The sequence below is a fragment of the Schistocerca gregaria genome, chromosome 3 (genome assembly GCF_023897955.1).
Source record: "Schistocerca gregaria isolate iqSchGreg1 chromosome 3, iqSchGreg1.2, whole genome shotgun sequence".
In the NCBI taxonomy this organism is placed as follows: Eukaryota; Metazoa; Arthropoda; class Insecta; order Orthoptera; family Acrididae; genus Schistocerca; species Schistocerca gregaria.
In genome coordinates this window covers 390,452,430-390,471,219 of record NC_064922.1, presented here as the reverse complement: position 1 = coordinate 390,471,219, position 18,790 = coordinate 390,452,430, and the positions used below count along the sequence as shown (strand labels likewise).

The following is an 18,790-nucleotide window of genomic DNA, read 5'->3' as shown; positions in this document are numbered from 1 at the left end:
AATAGTAGGCTATTCATAGGGCTAATTCGAAAGGCTCCTGTCACAAATCGGACCCTACAATGATGAATGGGGTCCTGTACCCGCAATGGTGAGGGTGATGCTGAGCCACATGCAAGACTCCCATAGTCAAGATGGTACTGAGTCAGGGCTTTGCAGAGCTGCAGAGGGAAGAGCGATCTACACCCCAGCTAGTGTTACTGAGGTAGTGAAGTGTACCAAGGTGTCGCCAGCACTTACGCATAAGCTGGCAAAGGTGGGGAAGCCATGTCAGCCAGGAATCAAAAACCAATATGTTGCATCTTCGGTATCCAGGGGAGCAACGCTGAGGGAGGGGCAGGAAGATTGGGAAGGGGTCACTACCACACAAGTCATCATGGAACCTCCAGTGGATAGGTCCGCAGCTCATGGTCCAGTGAACAGTGTTGCTGCCTCTGGATCACGGGGTCCCGGGTTCAATTCCCAGCCGGGTTGAGAATTTTCTCTGCCCAGCGCCTGGGTGTTTGTGTCGTCCTTATCATTTCATCATCATCATCATCATCATCATCCAAGACAGTGGCTAGACTGGACTGAGTAGAAATTGGGACTTTGTACGGGTGCTGATGACCACGCAGTTGAGTGCCCCACAAACCAATCATCATCAACTAGTGAATAGATGGTAGATGACCAGTACTGCAAAAGGAAAAATCAATGGCCGAATTAGTCCATTTGCCACTACGAAGTGTGTGGGGGCATCAGAGTTCAAGAGACAAAGATCGAGCTGTGCCAGTAAATTTTCAATGTCTTGACCATGGCCACTGATCACTGTTCCACCCCACAAAGGGTTATGGGTGTTGAAGTTGCCCAAGACTGGAAAAGGGAGGCGGCGGCGGGGGGTGGTGGTGGTGGTGGTGGTGGTGGTGGTGGTGGTGGTGGTAGGAGGGGGGGAGGAGCTGATAGAGTAGTGCAGACAAGCCCACAGTACATCCTGGGGCATGACATCGTCAAAAGGGAGGTAAACATTACAGATGGTAAAATCCTGCTATATTCATACCCGAACAGCCACAGCCTTCAACGGTGTATCAAGAGGCACAAGGTCACTGTATATAGAGTCCAGCAGATACATACAAATACCACCAAAAAGCCTCTCATAGTTGGTTCAATTTTTAAAATAACCTCAGTAGCCACAATGGGCAAGAGTCCATGTTGCTCGAAGCCCTGTTTCCTGGATGGCAATACAGAATGTAGGGTATGCTGTCATAGTTACGCCAAGTGGTGGAAAAACATGTTACAATTCTGCTGGAGGATAAGATCGTCTGAAAACTGTGGGGCATGAAGTGATTGGAGTGCGGAAGGGCAAGCTATGACCCAATGTCATGTATTGCCATGGGTTGAGAATTCAGGGGATCTACTGACATAGGTTCTGTGGCACATTGCCTGGGGAGATCTGGTGCCTCAGGGGTCACCGGGATCTCCACCTTGGACACAGAAGGAGTACATGCAGACTCTAGTGGCATGGGGGCCACCAAACTTTCCTTCGTATTAGAGGACTTCTTTTTATTATGACTTCACTGATGAGAGGACACAGAGTGATACAAACACAGGCTGGATAGTAAGCTTATTTTTGAAAATGGGTAGTGATGTCACCTGCTATCATTCATCATGTTCCATAGGTGGGTTCGAGGAGGAGAACCTTCAGGATGTGGGACAAATCAAAATGCACATTAACAAGATAGACACCGTGTAAACACTTAGTCGGTGCTCTGTTATAACAATAAATTGCCACTGTACTTCAAAATATGATTTGTGCTTGCTAAATGCATACTAGTACATTAGAAGTAAAGCCACTGCTTCCTCAATTATATCAAAGTGCTAACAGGAAAAAGATCATGTAGCTAAAGCTTACAAGAATATTCAATCCTTGAATCTAGATAATCTGATAATTTTTGTAAGGAATGGTTGATGGACTATGTTTTCAATTTTTCCTGTTTTGTGTTAGCAGACATTATTTCAGACACATCAACTGAGCTACCTAGCAATACTAATAGCAATACTTTCAGACCTTTCACACAGAGATTACTGCATTATTTCAAGGCACTTCTGGCTAATTAATTACTTTTTCACACATCACAAGCATCCTGAAAATTAACACCTCAATGATGTTGAGGCCACTGACTCATTTTGACAAGAATACGGCTGGCCTTGATCTGGCTACGAAAACATTCGAGTATTTGGTGTTTTAAGAAAACTTTAATCGCGATTTCTTCCGAGTACAAGAGTCATTTCTTAACCAGTGAAAAGCTTGGCCCTGTTGGCAAACAGCAGCAAGTCTAGAATGTCTGCTTCCAGCCTTCATACTCTGTTAAAGTTGCACAGCTTCACTCTATTAAGCTCAAGGAGTAAAGTGACTTACCTTAGGAGTATGCACCTCAACATCATAATACATGACATCTGCTTACCTCTCGGTTCAATTTGAAATAAGATTTTATTTCAGCCACAATGAGGCCAATGATAATTCCATCATAAACTGCTGCTAGTGAATAAAACCTTGGATTTGAAGTGATATCCTCATACCATGAATAGGGATAATCAATTGGAAACCAATCCTGGCACAGAGTTCGCACCTGCATTACAAAAATCATTTAGAAAACATCCATTCTCATATATGGACAACCCTCCACACAGCATTAAATGCTTAAATACCAAGGCAAACACATGACAGTTATTAAAAAAGGTTAGGATAATAATAAAAAACAGTATATCTCTAAATAAATGCACTGAATTACATTTAACTAGAGTAAATGGAAAATTAAAGGTTAACATTCCATCAATGAAAGGGCCATTAGTGATGAAACTAAAGTAAAATAAATAACCCATCCTCTTAATAAGGAGTTTAAATATACAACCTGATTACAGACATTATTTACTAGCTGCAGCCATCAAAGAATTGTGGTATACACTTAAAAAATACAGCTACTCTTCATGAATGACAAGATTAAGGGCTGCACAAGCTTGCACCTCAGTGCTATAAAATGTACTCAACTTGCAAAAAGTACAGTTCGTATGTCCTGTACACATGAGGTTCCTGCAGAATAACATGTTATATTAGACAGTAACTAGAAGTTACCATTAATTTTCTATGTTACTGATTTTTGAATAATTTAGTAGTTCACTTCATTCCCTCATTTTCAGTATTAACACTATGACACCCAATGTGACAAATTTACTTTACAAATAATTATAAAGGATGTTTTAACAGACTAAAGCAAATATAAACCTTCAAAAGCTAGTACTACATAAATATAGATATACCTTTTTACAGGATATGCAAACATAATTTTAATCAGTACTTATGAATTCATTTATGGATTCCTGTTGTATGAATATAATTTCATAAAAGAGTAATACTGATTTCTAAGTAAAATAGACATTTCTGTGACACGACCGTGGTACTTGATCGTCAGGAGTATGTGGCTGAGGGACTGAGTCAGCTTTCAGACAACACTACATACAAAGTTTGCCAAGGTAATCCATTCCTGATGTCCAGGCAGAGGTTCAAGGAATCCTCAGAACCTTAGGCCCCCTACAAAATCTTTCACCTGACTCCATCAACCTTCTGACCCCTCCGACACCCTGCACCACTACCTTCCACCTTCTTACTAAAATTCACAAACCCAATCATCCCAGCCGCCCAATTGTAACTGGTTACCAAGCCCCCACTGAACATATCTCTGCCTACGTAGATCAACATCTTCAACCCATTACATGCAGTCTCCCATCCTTCATCAAAGACACCAACCACTTTCTCGAACGCCTGGAATCCTTACCCAATCTGTTACCGCCGGAAACCATCCTTGTAACCATTGATGCCACTTCCTTCCGCATGTCCAGGGCCTTGCTGCGATGGTGCACTTCCTTTCACGCCGATCACCTGCCACCCTACCTAAAGCTTCTTTCCTCATTACCTTAGCCAGCTTCATCCTGACCCACAACTACTTCACTTTCGAAGGCCAGACATACCAACAATTAAAGGGAACAGCCATGGGTACCAGGATGGCCCCCTCGTACGCCAACCTATTCATGGGTTACTTAGAGGAAGCCTTCTTGGTTACCCAAGCCTGCCAACCCAAAGTTTGGTACAGATTTATTGATGACATCTTCATGATTTGGACTCACAGTGAAGAAGAACTCCAGAATTTCCTCTCCAACCTCAACTCCTTTGGTTCCATCAGATTCACCTGGTCCTACTCCAAATCCCATGCCACTTTCCTTGTCATTGACCTACATCTGTCCAATGGCCAGCTTCACACATCCGTCCACATCAAACCCATCAACAAGCAACAGTACCTCCATTATGACAACTGCCACCCATTCCACATCAAACGGTCCCTTCCTTAAAGCCTAGGTCTTCGTGGCAAATGAATCTGCTCCAGTCCAGAGTCCCTGAACCATTATACCAACCACCTCTAAACAGCTTTCGCATCCCGCAACTACCCTCCCGACCTGGTACAGAAGCAAATAACCAGAGCCACTTCCTCATCCCCTCAAACCCAGAACCTCCCACAGAAGAACCCCAAAAGTGCCCCACTTGTGACAGGATACTTCCCGGGACTGGATCAGACTCTGAATGTGACTCTCCAGCAGGGATACGACTTCCTAAAATCCTGCCCCGAAATGAGATCCATCCTTCATGAAATCCTCCCCACTCCACCAAGAGTGTCTTTCCGCCGTCCACCTAACCTTCATAACCTCTTGGTTCATCCCTATGAAATCAGCAAACCACCTTCCCTACCCTCAGGCTCCTACCCTTGTAACCGCCCCCGATGTAAAACCTGTCCTATGCACTCTCCCACCACCACCTACTCCCGTCCTGTAAACCGGAAAGTGTACACGATCAAAGGCAGAGCCACATGTGAAAGCACCCACGTGATTTACCAACTGACCTGCCTACACTGTGATGCTTTCTATGTGGGAATGACCAGCAACAAACTGTCCATTCGCATGAATGTACACAGGCAGACAGTGTTTGTTGGTAATGGCTAAAAATGCCTTGGTGCACGGACAGCACATCTTGGCACAGTGTTACACCGTCCGGGTTATCTGGTTACTTCCCACCAACACCAACCTATCCAAACTCCGGAGATGGGAACTCGCCCTTCAGTATATCCTCACTTCTGGATATCTGCCAGGCCTCAACCTCCGCTAATTTCAAGTTGCCGCCGCTCATACCTCACCTGTCTTTCAACAATTTCTTTGCCTCTGTATTTCCGCCTCGACTGACATCTCTGCCTGAACTCTTTGCCTTTACAAATGTCTGCTTGTGCCTGTGTATGTGCGGATGGATATGTGTGTGCGTGCGAGTGTACACCTGTCCTTTTTTCCCCCTAAGGTAAGTCTTTCCGCTCCTGGGATTGGAATGACTTCTTACCCTCTCCCTTAAAACCCACATCCTTTCGTCTTTCCTTCTCCTTCCCTCTTTCCTGAAGAAGCAACCGTCGGATGCGAAAGCTAGAAATTCTGTGTGTGTGTTTGTGTGTTTTATATATACACTCCTGGAAATTGAAATAAGAACACCATGAATTAATTGTCCCAGGAAGGGGAAACTATATTGACACATTCCTGAGATCAGATACATCACATGATCACACTGACAGAACCACAGGCACATAGACACAGGCAACAGAGCATGCACAATGTCGGCACTAGTACAGTGTATATCCACCTTTCGCAGCAATGCAGGCTGCTATTCTCCCATGGAGACGATCGTAGAGATGCTGGATGTAGTCCTGTGGAACGGCTTGCCATGCCATTTCCACCTGGCGCCTCAGTTGGACCAGCGTTCGTGCTGGACATGCAGACCACGTAAGACGACGCTTCATCCAGTCCCAAACATGCTCAATGGGGGACAGATCCAGAGATCTTGCTGGCCAGGGTAGTTGACTTACACCTTCTAGAGCATGTTGGGTGGCACGGGATACATGAGGACGTGCATTGTCCTGTTGGAACAGCAAGTTCCCTTGCCGGTCTAGGAATGGTAGAACGATGGGTTCGATGACGGTTTGGATGTACCGTGCGCTATTCAGTGTCCCCTCGATCACTCCCCACACCATGATGCCGGGTGTTGGCCCTGTGTGCCTCGGTCGTATGCAGTCCTGATTGTGGCGCTCACCTGCACGGCGCCAAACACGCATACGACCATCATCGGCACCAAGGCAGAAGCGACTCTCATCGCTGAAGACGACACGTCTCCATTCGTCCCTCCATTCACGCCTGTCGCGACACCACTGGAGGCGGGCTGCACGATGTTGGGGCGTGAGTGGAAGACGGCCTAACGGTGTGCGGGACCGTAGCCCAGCTTCATGGAGATGGTTGCGAATGGTCCTCGCCGATACCCCAGGACCAACAGTGTCCCTAATTTGCTGGGAAGTGGCGGTGCGGTCCCCTACGGCACTGCGTAGGATCCTAGGGTCTTGGCGTGCATCCGTGCGTCGCTGCGGTCCGGTCCCAGGTCGACGGGCACGTGCACCTTCCGCCGAGCACTGGTGACAACATCGATGTACTGTGGAGACCTCACGCCCCACGTGTTGAGCAATTCGGCGGTACGTCCACCCGGCCTCCTGCATGCCCACTATACGCCCTCGCTCAAAGTCCGTCAACTGCACATACGGTTCACGTCCACGCTGTCGCGGCATGCTACCAGTGTCAAAGACTGCGATGGAGCTCCGTATGCCACGGCAAACTGGCTGACACTGACGGCGGCGGTGCACAAATGCTGCGCAGCTAGCGCCATTCGACGGCCAACACCGCGGTTCCTGGTGTGTCCGCTGTGCCGTGCGTGTGATCATTGCTTGTACAGCCCTCTCGCAGTGTCCGGAGCAAGTATGGTGGGTCTGACACACCGGTGTCAATGTGTTCTTTTTTCCATTTCCAGGAGTGTATATAGAAAGAAACTTCCACATGAAATGTCTGCTTGTGTCTGTGTATGTGCGGATGGATATGTGTGTGTGTGCGAGTGTACACCTGTCCTTTTTTTACCCCTAAGGGAAGTTTTTCTGCTCCCGGGATTGGAATGACTCCTTACCCCCTCCCTTAAAACCCTTATCCTTTCGTCTTTCCCTCTCCTTCCCTCTTTCCTGAAGAAGCAACCGCCAGTTGCGAAAGCTAGAAATTCTGTGTGTGTGTTTTATTTATTGTGCCTATCTACCAGCACTTTCCCGCTTGGTAAGTCTTGGAATCTTTGTTTTTAATATTATATAGATAGATAGATAGATAGATAAAGAGAGTTTTCCCTGCTAAGCCAAACTTCTTGATCCATTTGAATCAAATTTACGTTCACTAGCTCAGTTTGTTTTCGCTTTCATTCAATATACAGTTGGTGGATAACTGGTTATATGTGAGTATTGAATTTTTATTCTAGAAGGTCCCTTTTTTTTGCCTTCGTTGTTGATTACTGTACATCTACGTTCACTGTTAATATCTATGGCTGTCTGTTCATTCATGCAAAGCAAAGGTTGTTGAACTGCTTAGGGTTGCCAACGTCCCTTATTTAGTACTAAAATTTATCCTCGTTTGCACTATGTAGACTACTGACCAACAACACAGCAGTAGGTAGAAACTATGATGTAGCTGATGTGGAGGTAAACAGGTTGCAAAACTTAGTACACGTAGCTGCCACCTATGGCAGCAGCACTCATTCTAACCCAATCAGGCATTGAGTCAAGCTGAGCTTGGATGACAGATATTGGCACATCATTCCACGCTGCTTCAACTCTAAGCCAGAGATCTGGAGAATGTCCTGACTAGCGCAATAAGTGAACATCCTCTGTACTGAAATAGTTCAGGACAGCACAGGCAACATATGCACTTGCATTATCCTGCTGAAAGATGATATCACCTGAAGATAAGGGTACAGCCACCACCCTTAGGACACCAGAAATGGCTGCTGTCCAAATTGCTGGCTATGTGAAACAGAGGTGATCATGTTGTGTACACAGTAGCAACTCAAATTATCATGCCAGGTGCTGGGACTGTATGATGACAATGAATGCAATTTGCCGCCGTTCATACTCCTTGGAGCTCCTCACATGGACACACACATCCATCTTGATGGGTATGCAGAAGCAGAGCTTATTTTAAAAGATAATATGATGCCATTCTTGTGTCCACTATTATCGTTGTGCACACCACTGTCAGTACATCTTTCTCTGCTGCCACATCATGGGAAGCTGCAACAATAGTTGTCATGCTGACAGTCCATGGTGCTCCAGATGTTATGGCACTTTCTGTTTGCTACAAGTGAGTCTCTAAGTAAGTTATGTGGCTGCATGATCCTGCACGACCAAGTGGACAATATGTATGTCTTCTCGAGAGCTATACTTGTGAGGCCATTGAGATCTCCTACAGCAACCAGCATGGGCCTCCTGTGCCCATTGATTCCATATTTGTGTGACTGTCATGTAATCCAACTATCCAAGCAGAAATTTGGTGGAACGGCAAACTGCAGTCTCCATGGGTAATGATACAGCCATTATTGGATTCTGACGTGTGCTCATCGACATTTCTCCTTCTCACAGAAGGCATAACATGATGTTCTCAAAAACAACTGACATTCAAATGCAATTTCTAAATGAAATACTTGTAATCTTGCCTTATATGCAATAGCCCTAACCACTTCATACACTTATGCTGAAACGATAATCATTTGCATATCGAAGCAGATGGTACAGTGTTGCAATTTTAATAGTCAGCTGTGTATTAAAAAGAAAATTTACAATTAAGCTTGTAGATCCCCAACTATTGACACCCCTCTGCCCAACCATGGATTTCTCTAATTTTATCATCATAATTATTACATTATTTGAAAGTTGGAGTAAGTTTCTTAACTTGTTTTGGAATGTTCACTCTCGGCATTTTGTTGCTAATCCTTCCTGGAGAAGCACAATGATTTTCTTGTAATATTTTCGACTGCAGTTTGTTGAGCATTCCTGTGACGGCTAGTTCTTCCTTCCTCCACCTCCCCCATCCCCACCCAACCACATGCACATCTACTCACCCACTCCTACTCATCCATCCCTACACACATGCGTGCACACACACACGTGCACGCGCGCACACACGCACAAACATTAAAATCAATTTATTCATCATTCTAAAGTTTTTGACTTACAAAAATGGACAGTGGTTGAACTAAAATAGTATGGAGTGGCCAAATTACAATTTTGTAAGCAACCTCAGTGTGTGAAAATTACACTTCTTTAAGCGTATTCCAATGAATCTTTGTATGGCAACTGAATTTCCCATAGATACAAAGATGTGATCGACAGAAACTCCTAGACACTTGTGACTGATTCCAGATACTAATCACTGATGTTAGAGTAAATCTATACAACATATTTTTGTTTATTTGTGCCCACTACATTTATTTACATTGAATTTTAACTGCCCATCTGTGCAGTAAGCATTGATCACCTGGAAGTCTCTATTTTTCATAATTTGCTAACAACGTTATCTCCCTGTACATGATAGTGTTACCTGTATACAACATCATGAAGCTATGTACGTAATCTGCTAGATCATATATATACTGTACACACAACTGGTCCAATAATTGCAGGTGTTAAAAACAACGAAAGTGAATGACTAACACAGCATGAGGAAATAGATATATCAAAACAGTCATTTGACAATAATTGTTCTAGTGGATAGTATGAAGAATATTTTTAGAATTTACATTATTAAAAGTGTAACTGAAGGTACTGGCTGATAATATGCTACACAAATTGTCCTCTGCAAAATTCTGTTTAACAAATAATTTACCATCCCAAACAATTAATAAAAACACTGAAGCCAACAACACACTGACTAGTTAAGATGTGATCACTGCATATGCACTCAAATGAGAAGTTGAAAAGGGTGGCAAAATACTTTGGTGGCAGAATGTATGCATGTATGTATCACTCTCTCACTCTCACTCTCTCTCTCTCTCTCTCTCTCTCTCTCTCTCTCTCTCTCTCTCTCTCTCTCTCTCTCTCTGTGTGTGTGTGTGTGTGTGTGTGTGTGTGTGTGTGTGTGTGTTTGATGGGCAAAATTTCAGATAGAATGGACCTCATTTCAGAGCATGATTTTAGGAAAACATGGCCCTGTCAAAGTAGCTGATTAACACATTCCAGACCAGGATAATACTGAGTCACCAATGGTGTGCACCTAGAATAGCTTTCTGTCACACTCCCAGTCGTCACAATATTCTTGTCAGACCCTATGTTCCTTCTGCACCCATCTCCCTACCCTACGGCTTCTAACCCTGTGGCCATCCCCACTGCAAGACTTGCCCTGGGCACCTTCCTACCAGCACCTATAATAGCCCTGTAACTGGCAAAACATATACTATCAAAGGGAGAGCCACCTACGAAACAACACATCATATACCAGTTAGTATGCAAACACTGTTCAGCCTTCTACACTCCTGGAAATGGAAAAAAAAAAAAAAACAGATTGACACCGGTGTGTCAGACCCACCATACTTGCTCCGGACACTGCGAGAGGGCTGTACAAGCAATGATCACACGCACGGCACAGCGGACACACCAGGAACCGCGGTGTCGGCCGTCAAATGGCGCTAGCTGCGCAGCATTTGTGCACCGCCGCCGTCAGTGTCAGCCAGTTTTCTGTGGCATACGGAGCTCCATCGCAGTCTTCAACACTGGTAGCATGCCGCGACAGTGTGGACGTGAACCGTATGTGCAGTTGACGGACTTTGAGCGAGGGCGTATAGTGGGCATGCGGGACGCCGGGTGAACGTACTGCCGAATTGCTCAACACGTGGGGCGAGAGGTCTCCACAGTACATCGATGTTGTCGGCAGTGGTCGGCGGAAGGTGCACGTGCCCGTCGACCTGGGACCGGACCGCAGCGACGCACGGATGCACGCCAAGACCGTAGGATCCTACGCAGTGTCGTAGGGGACCGCACCGCCACTTCCCAGCAAATTAGGGACACTGTTGGTCCTGGGGTATCGGCGAGGACCATTCGCAACCATCTCCATGAAGCTGGGCTACGGTCCCGCACACCGTTAGGCTGTCTTCCGCTCACGCCCCAACATCGTGCAGCCCGCCTCCAGTGGTGTCGCGACAGGCGTGAATGGAGTGACGAATGGAGACGTGTCGTCTTCAGCTATGAGAGTCGCTTTTGCCTTGGTACCAATGATGGTCGTATGCGTGTTTGGCGCCGTGCAGGTGAGCGCTACAATCAGGACTGCATACGACCGAGCCACACAGGGCCAACACCCGGCATCATGGTGTGGGGAGCGATCTCCTACACTGGCCGTACATCTCTGGTGATCGTCGAGGGGACACTGAATAGTGCACGGTACATCCAAACCGTCATCGAACCCATAGTTCTACCATTCCTAGACCGGCAAGGGAACTTGCTGTTCCAACAGGACAATGCACGTCCGCATGTATCCCGCGCCACCCAACGTCCTCTAGAAGGTGTAAGTCAACTACCCTGGCCAGCAAGATCTCCAGATCTGTCCCCCATTGAGCATGTTTGGGACTGGATGAAGCGTCGTCTCACGCGGCCTGCACGTCCAGCATGAACGCTGGTCCAACTGAGGCGCCAGGTGGAAATGGCATGGCAAGCCGTTCCACAGGACTACATCCAGCATCTCTATGATCGTCTCCATGGGAGAATAGCAGCCTGCATTGCTACGAAAGGTGGATATACACTGTACTAGTGCCGACATTGTGCATGCTCTGTTGCCTGTGTCTATGTGCCTGTGGTTCTGTCAGTGTGATCATGTGATGTATCTGACCCCAGGAATGTGTCAATAAAGTTTCCCCTTCCTGGGACAATGAATTCACGGTGTTCTTATTTCAATTTCCAGGAGTGTACATTGGCATGACTACTACCAAATTATCAATTAGGACGAATGGGCATAGGCAGAGGGTAAATGGAAATGAGCGTATGACATCAATAGCCGGGAGTTCCCAGACTGGAAGTTTGGCTGTGAAGTACAAGTTTTATTGAGTGTGACACCACGGTGGGCGACTTGGCACGCCGACAATGGGTATGAAATGATAATGAGGAAGTCACAACACCCCATCCCTGAGGGGAGACAATCCCCATCCCAGCCAGGAATTGAACCTGAGCCCCCGTGCGTGGCATTCCAACGAACAGACTGTTCAGCTAATGGGGCGTACAGGCAGAGGGTATATGCTGGCAGCTCACAGTATCCTGTTGCAGAGGATGCTCTACAACATGATATTCGTGACCTTGGTGCCTGTTTCACCACACACGTCATCTGGATTCTTCCCCCAGACATTAGTTTCTCAGAACTCCGCAGGTAGGAACTAGCACTACAACGTGTCCTTGGTCCTTGCCGCCCATCTGGCCTTAATTTACATTAATTTCTTCCATCTCAGCTTTTCTTCACTGTAACTACTCTTCGTTTCACTCCATTTAAGTATTCCGCATTTTTCATCGACTTTCCTGTCTATTTTTCACCACCCCCTCCCACTTCTGTTACATACAATGCACTTAGCTTACTCATTCTTATTAACTCAGGCACCATGTTTTAGTAGTAATCTCTGTCTTGCATATTACTCTGTCTTCTGCCTTTAAGCTCTCAGGTTTTCAAATCTTGTTCAATGCAGTCCCCAACAATCAGTCCTTCCTTCTCATCCTGTATGATAAGTGTCCCCTGACCTGCGGTTCTGGGTGATTTTCTCAAAATCTAGCCCTTCTTCCTAGACCTCTCCAGTGCTTTTCCTTCTCCCTTCTCCCTTCCCCTTCATGCCTTCTGCCTGAAGAATCAGCTTTTCAATCACAACAGTTTTTTATGTGGGTGTTCTACCGCCACTTGATGAGTAGACTTTTTATGTATCCAATTAAATAATTTCACCTTAATTTTTAAGAAATTAAAAAAAAATAACATTTTTACTTTTTTATTATTGGATTGCAAAGCCACAGTAAAAAATAAAATAAAAATAAATCTTAGTTTGTAAAACAAATATGATCTTTAAAATCCCTGAAAACCATCATCTGAACTTTCTTCTCTTCATCATCATCATCATCATCATTGTCCTCTTCATATATAAGATGGTCTTCATGGCCACTGTGAGCATTATTTAAGCCACACTTCTTGATAGATTTAACAATCTCTCACTGTAGACATGACTATTTTATCCACTGACACACATATTAGATTGCAGATCATTTTAAATCTCCCTTAGGCTTGAATTCATCTCCGGTTTCATCCATCAGCCATTTGTTCTAATCCTTTTTCAAATACACATTAAATGGTTTATTTATTGAGGCATCAAGAGGTTGCAATTGAGCAGTCAGTCCTCCCGGAATACCAGCAAGCTCTGTATTTCCCTGTCTCAACTTCTCTTTTACAGAATTTTTCAGATGACTGTTAAACCATCTAGTAGAAGGAGAAAACTCTTCTTCAATAAAGCACTTTTCCTTCTGTCCCACATTCTGTTAATCCTAGTTTCAAACCAGCCTCATCCACCCAAACCTTGTCATGTGTGTGAACACCAACAGCTGGCAGCATTTCAAAAGATTTTGGCATTGTTTTGCGCTTGAAAATAATCACTGTATTAAGTTTAGTACCATCAGCAGAACATGGAATGGACAACAGTGTAGTGCATTTTTTCATATCCACTTGTTTTTATATTTATGGTTTCAGCACCTTTCATGTCAACAGTTCTGTTACTTGGCACATCAAATATCAGATTAGTTTCGTCCATATATTATTTAACTTAGTCGCAGACTTAAAAAACACAAAATTGAGGGAACTGCAGAATCAAGAGAAATGTTAAAATCCCCAAAATACGATCAAAACCACATGAAATTTTGAATATATGATTAAAAATCACAATCCTATCCAATACTTTTTATATACTTTGTCTAAGTGAAGGAAATTAAATCTAATATACAATGTTTATACAATAATTTGTGGTCATGAATTTCATCAGTTCTTAAAAAGATCACAAATGTAAAACAGCAAGTAAAAACTCATCAAAAAGTTGAAATTGGTATCCACATACAAGGTAATTAAGCTGTTTTCCAATATGCTATGACCACAAATTGTAAATTCAAAACATGTATTTTTGAGAAATCATCCGTTAAGCTCACCCAGGAAAAAGCAAAACTTCATGAACATATTGAATTAAACCAAAAACCTTCAGCAGCTAAGTGGTTAAACCATAAGCAGAAATGTGGACATCTGCCTAATGACATACTTCGTCACCATTGCTGTTATTGTGTAATACTTTTCTTACGCGCCGCACTTCATACGCTCACCACTGTTAAAGTGGTATTTGAGGCTTTATGAGAGAAACAGAAACATAAAAAAAAATGAGTTTACTTCCCCAATTGATGTCACAAGCTTATCAGAAGTCAGCTCAGCGAATTTCTGTACACTGCGTAAAATCTAAATTTGAAAGAAAGCTTAGGTGCTACAGTTTTGCTTCATGCCCTGTATCACTGTTGCCATTCTTTACGATCTATGGTGTGTGTGGTGCAAAGTATATACATGAATAGTGTACATAGTTTTTGCAACTGTATCAGGTCAGATTTGAACATGAAAGTCTTTAAAATGCGCTATCGCAAAACCCTTGTTCTGTTTCTGTGTGAAACCTCTGTCATAGCACATCATCTGCCCAAAAAGTATATTTTCAGGACTTCACAAAATGCTTTCACCTCTACCAGCACTCCTATCAGTGAGGGGCCACTCCCACACTCCAAACACCCAGCAGGCAATCTCATTTTACATGTGTCAGAGTGGTGTGGTGGCTGCACAGGCTACTGGGTGACTTAACAAGTTGCCAGCCTATAAGAGTTCACTAGCAAGAAATGGGTGACATTTCCTCGATTATGGCCATGCATGTTCTTTGAAACTCGGAGCTTAAATTTAAAAGGTTGATGATTGATACTGATGCTGAATACAGTACATCAAAAATACATGGAAAAAGATGAGACTGACGTATAACGAGCATAAGAAAAAGTGATAGCTGAGCCCCTTCATCCCATATTGGCTTGGTCCAGAACACTTTGCATCGACTGTCTTGTTTTTCCATTACTGCTGCAACGTAGCAGTAGTTGTATCATAACTGTGTGGCGAAGCTAAATGTTGCAAGTTGTGTTGGCAACACCAATTGTGGATTATGTTAGCATTTCCTCTCTTACATTTCCTTTCTCCGCAACAGCCTAAAATATTCCCATAACTCTGCCACCACCTGCGGTGCGAACCATCTGCCTTTTGTGCCACATCAAACATCAACAGAAAGAAAATGGGACGAAGTCAAACGGGACATCGAGTAAGAATTTACAACTGAGTTGAACCTTACCAGGAAGAAATGTGAAATTGGGGAATTTTGAGCATTGATCTTAGGGGTTTTTCACAGGGGCTACCAACTTACGGTATAGTATCATGAAAAACGTAAAACCGGAGACTGTAAAATTGAAGTTCCACTGTATGGTTGAATTATATTATGAAACTTTGGTGTAGATTAAAAGTTTTACAAAGACAGTTATTTAAATTGCTAGCATGTAGCCACATTTTCAAAAAGGAAATGTATCTCATTTCTACACATAATGACATATTCCACATCACAGCGAGTAGCTACAAGTGTAATCAACAGAACATGGATTATACTATACAAAACTAAGTAAACTGAATCCAAAAGATATAAAGTGCAGCAGACAAGTCAGAATATTGTGGCTTCGTATATTCTTAAAGAGATGTTGTTACTTAACTATCTGCAATAAAGATAACAGCAGCTAAAAACTGTCTATTACAACCCCTACCAGTGACGGGCAAAGACATAACCTATCAACCAACCTTCAAGTTGATGCTAATTGAAACTGATCGGTTAGATTGATAATAACAATAGCCGCAGCCATCATTTTAAAAGCTTTACCTTATGTCCGATTTTGAGACTTGCACATGTCATTTCTTGATGTATCTTAGTAAATGTCTAATTAATGGTTAAGTATTAATCTACCAGATCACAGCATGTTGTCAACTGAAAGACAACCCTGTGTCACAAGACTAAGCAAAGTGTCACAACACAAATAGGCATGAGAAAATGATGGATATTGAAAACAATTACATTAATGTAAAAATGTAGCCTCAAGTACAATCTTACCCCAACAAATCATAAATGATTTCTTATCTTGCAAGTAGACACACTAGTCCAAATCAAGAGCCACTATATCACACTTAGCACAGGTACCAAATAGTCCCTCCATTCATGAACAATTACTGAAGGAAAGTTCTACTCACAGGCAACAAGCAGGAATGTCATGATTATTTTTACTTATTTATAGTTTTATTTAGCCTGATCAGATCAGAGTCTTTGGGCTCTCTCTTTCAACAGGCCAAGAACTATACATTTCAAAAACTATTACAAAACACATTCAACTTTTGTGTATACTTGTGGCTCAGTTATGTACCTTTGAGATATTCTAACAAGGCTTATTATAATGACCACCACATGTAACATCAATAATAATAATAATAATAATAATAATAATAATAATAATGTTTGCAGACACAGTAAACTCAGCTAAATACTACCCCATAACATGCCTACCAACAATATACAAAATATTAACTTCAGTCATTACACAGAAATTAATGACACATACAACACAGAACAAAATTATAAATGAAGAACAAAAAGGCTGTTGCAAAGGAGCACGAGGATATAAAGAGCAACTGATAGTAGATGCAGAGGTGACACTAAACAAAGGTCGCTACACTATGCATACATTGATTACCGAAAAGGTTTTGATAGTGTACCCCACTCATGGTTACTACAAATATTGCAAATATACAAAGTAAATCCTAAATTGATACAGTTCCTAAACATAGTAATGAAAAATTGGAAAACCACACTTAATATCCAAACAAATTCAAATAACATCACATCACAGCCAATACAGATTAAGCGTGGAATATACCAAGGAGACTCATTAAGTCCTTTCTGGTTCTGCCTTGCTCTGAACCCACTATCCAACATGCTAAATAATACAAATTATGGATACAATAATAATGGAACATACCCACACAAAATCACACATTTGCTATACATGAATGATCTAAAACTACTGGCGGCAACAAATCAACAACTCAACCAATTACTAAAGATAACAAAATTATTCAGCAATGATATAAATATGGCTTCTGGAACAGACAAATGTAAGAAAAATAGCATAGTCAAGGGAAAACACACTAAACAAGAAGATTACATATTGTATAACCACAGCGACTGCATAGAAGTGATGGAAAAAAACAGATGCCTATAAATATCTAGGATACAGACAAAAAATAGGAATAGATAATACAAATATTAAAGAAGAACTAAAAGAAAAATATAGACAAAGACTAACAAAAATACTGAAAACAGAATTGACTGCAAGAAACAAAACAAAAGCTATAAATACTTATGCTGTACCAATATTGACCTACTCATTTGGAGTAGTGAAATGGAGTAACACAGACCTAGAAGCACTCAATACACTTACACGATCACAATGACACAAATATAGAATACATCACATACATTCAGCAACAGAAAGATTCACATTAAGCAGAAAGGAAGGAGGAAGGGGATTTAACGACATAAAAACCTACATTATGGACAGGTAGACCAATTAAGAAAATTCTTTCTAGAATGAGCAGAAACTAGCAAAATACACAAAGCAATCACTCATATAAATACATCGGCTACACCACTGCAATTTCATAACCACTTCTACAACCCTTTAGATCATACAACGTCAACAGATACGAAGAAAGTAAATTGGAAAAAGAAAACACTACATGGCAAGCACCCGTATCTTCTAACACAGCCACACATCAATCAATACGCATCCAACACATGGCTAAGAAAAGGCAATACATACAGTGAGACGGAAGGATTCATGATTGCAATACAGGATCAAACAATAAACACCAGATATTACAGCAAGCATATTATTAAAGATACCAATACCACAACAGATAAATGCAGACTTTGCAAACAACAAATAGAAACAGTAGATCATATCACAAGCGGATGTACAATACTAGCAAATGCAGAATACCCCAGAAGACATGACAATGTAGCAAAAATAATACATCAACAGCTTGCCTTACAACATAAACTTATAAAACAACACGTTCCCACATACAAGTATGCACCACAAAATGTACTGGAGTATGATGAATACAAATTATACTGGAACAGAACCATTATAACAGATAAAACAACACCACATAACAAACCTGACATCATACTCACCAATAAAAAGAAGAAATTAACACAACTAATCGAAATATCCATACCCAATACAACAAAACAAAACGGGAGAAAAAAATTGAGAAATACATCCAACTGGCTGAGGACGTCAAGGATATGTGGCATCAGGATAAAGTTGACAACTACAGGAGTCATACCACACAATATCCACCAGTACATCAATTCAATACAGCTACATCCAAACTTATATATACAATTACAGAATTCCATAATTATTGATACATGTTCAATTACCCGAAAGTTCCTAAATGCAATATAACATATACTGTACAGTTAAAAGGAAGTCACGCTTGATCAAGGTCCGCGTCACTTTCCACTTTTGACCAGACATAACGTCTGAGATAAGAAAGAAATAATAATAATAACAACATAAGCAGACATTAATAACAACAATAATATTAATTACTTTAGCACTTTTGAAGCCGTGTTTAATATATCTAAAAGGGATAGGGACAGAGAAGAAACCTGAAAAGACAGTGATACTGACAGTAACAGCAGCTCTTA

General features: G+C 42.4%; 1 protein-coding gene across 1 annotated transcript in view; it reads right to left on the bottom strand.

Moving 5' to 3' along the window:
* LOC126355955 (N-alpha-acetyltransferase 60) overlaps positions 1–18,790 on the bottom strand; it is a 104,114-nt gene that overhangs the window by 73,152 nt on the left and 12,172 nt on the right. Inside the window, exon 3 of the mRNA XM_050006544.1 lies at positions 2,436–2,600. Coding sequence (XP_049862501.1) covers positions 2,436–2,600 — 165 coding nt within the window. The remainder of the gene's footprint in view (positions 1–2,435; positions 2,601–18,790) is intronic.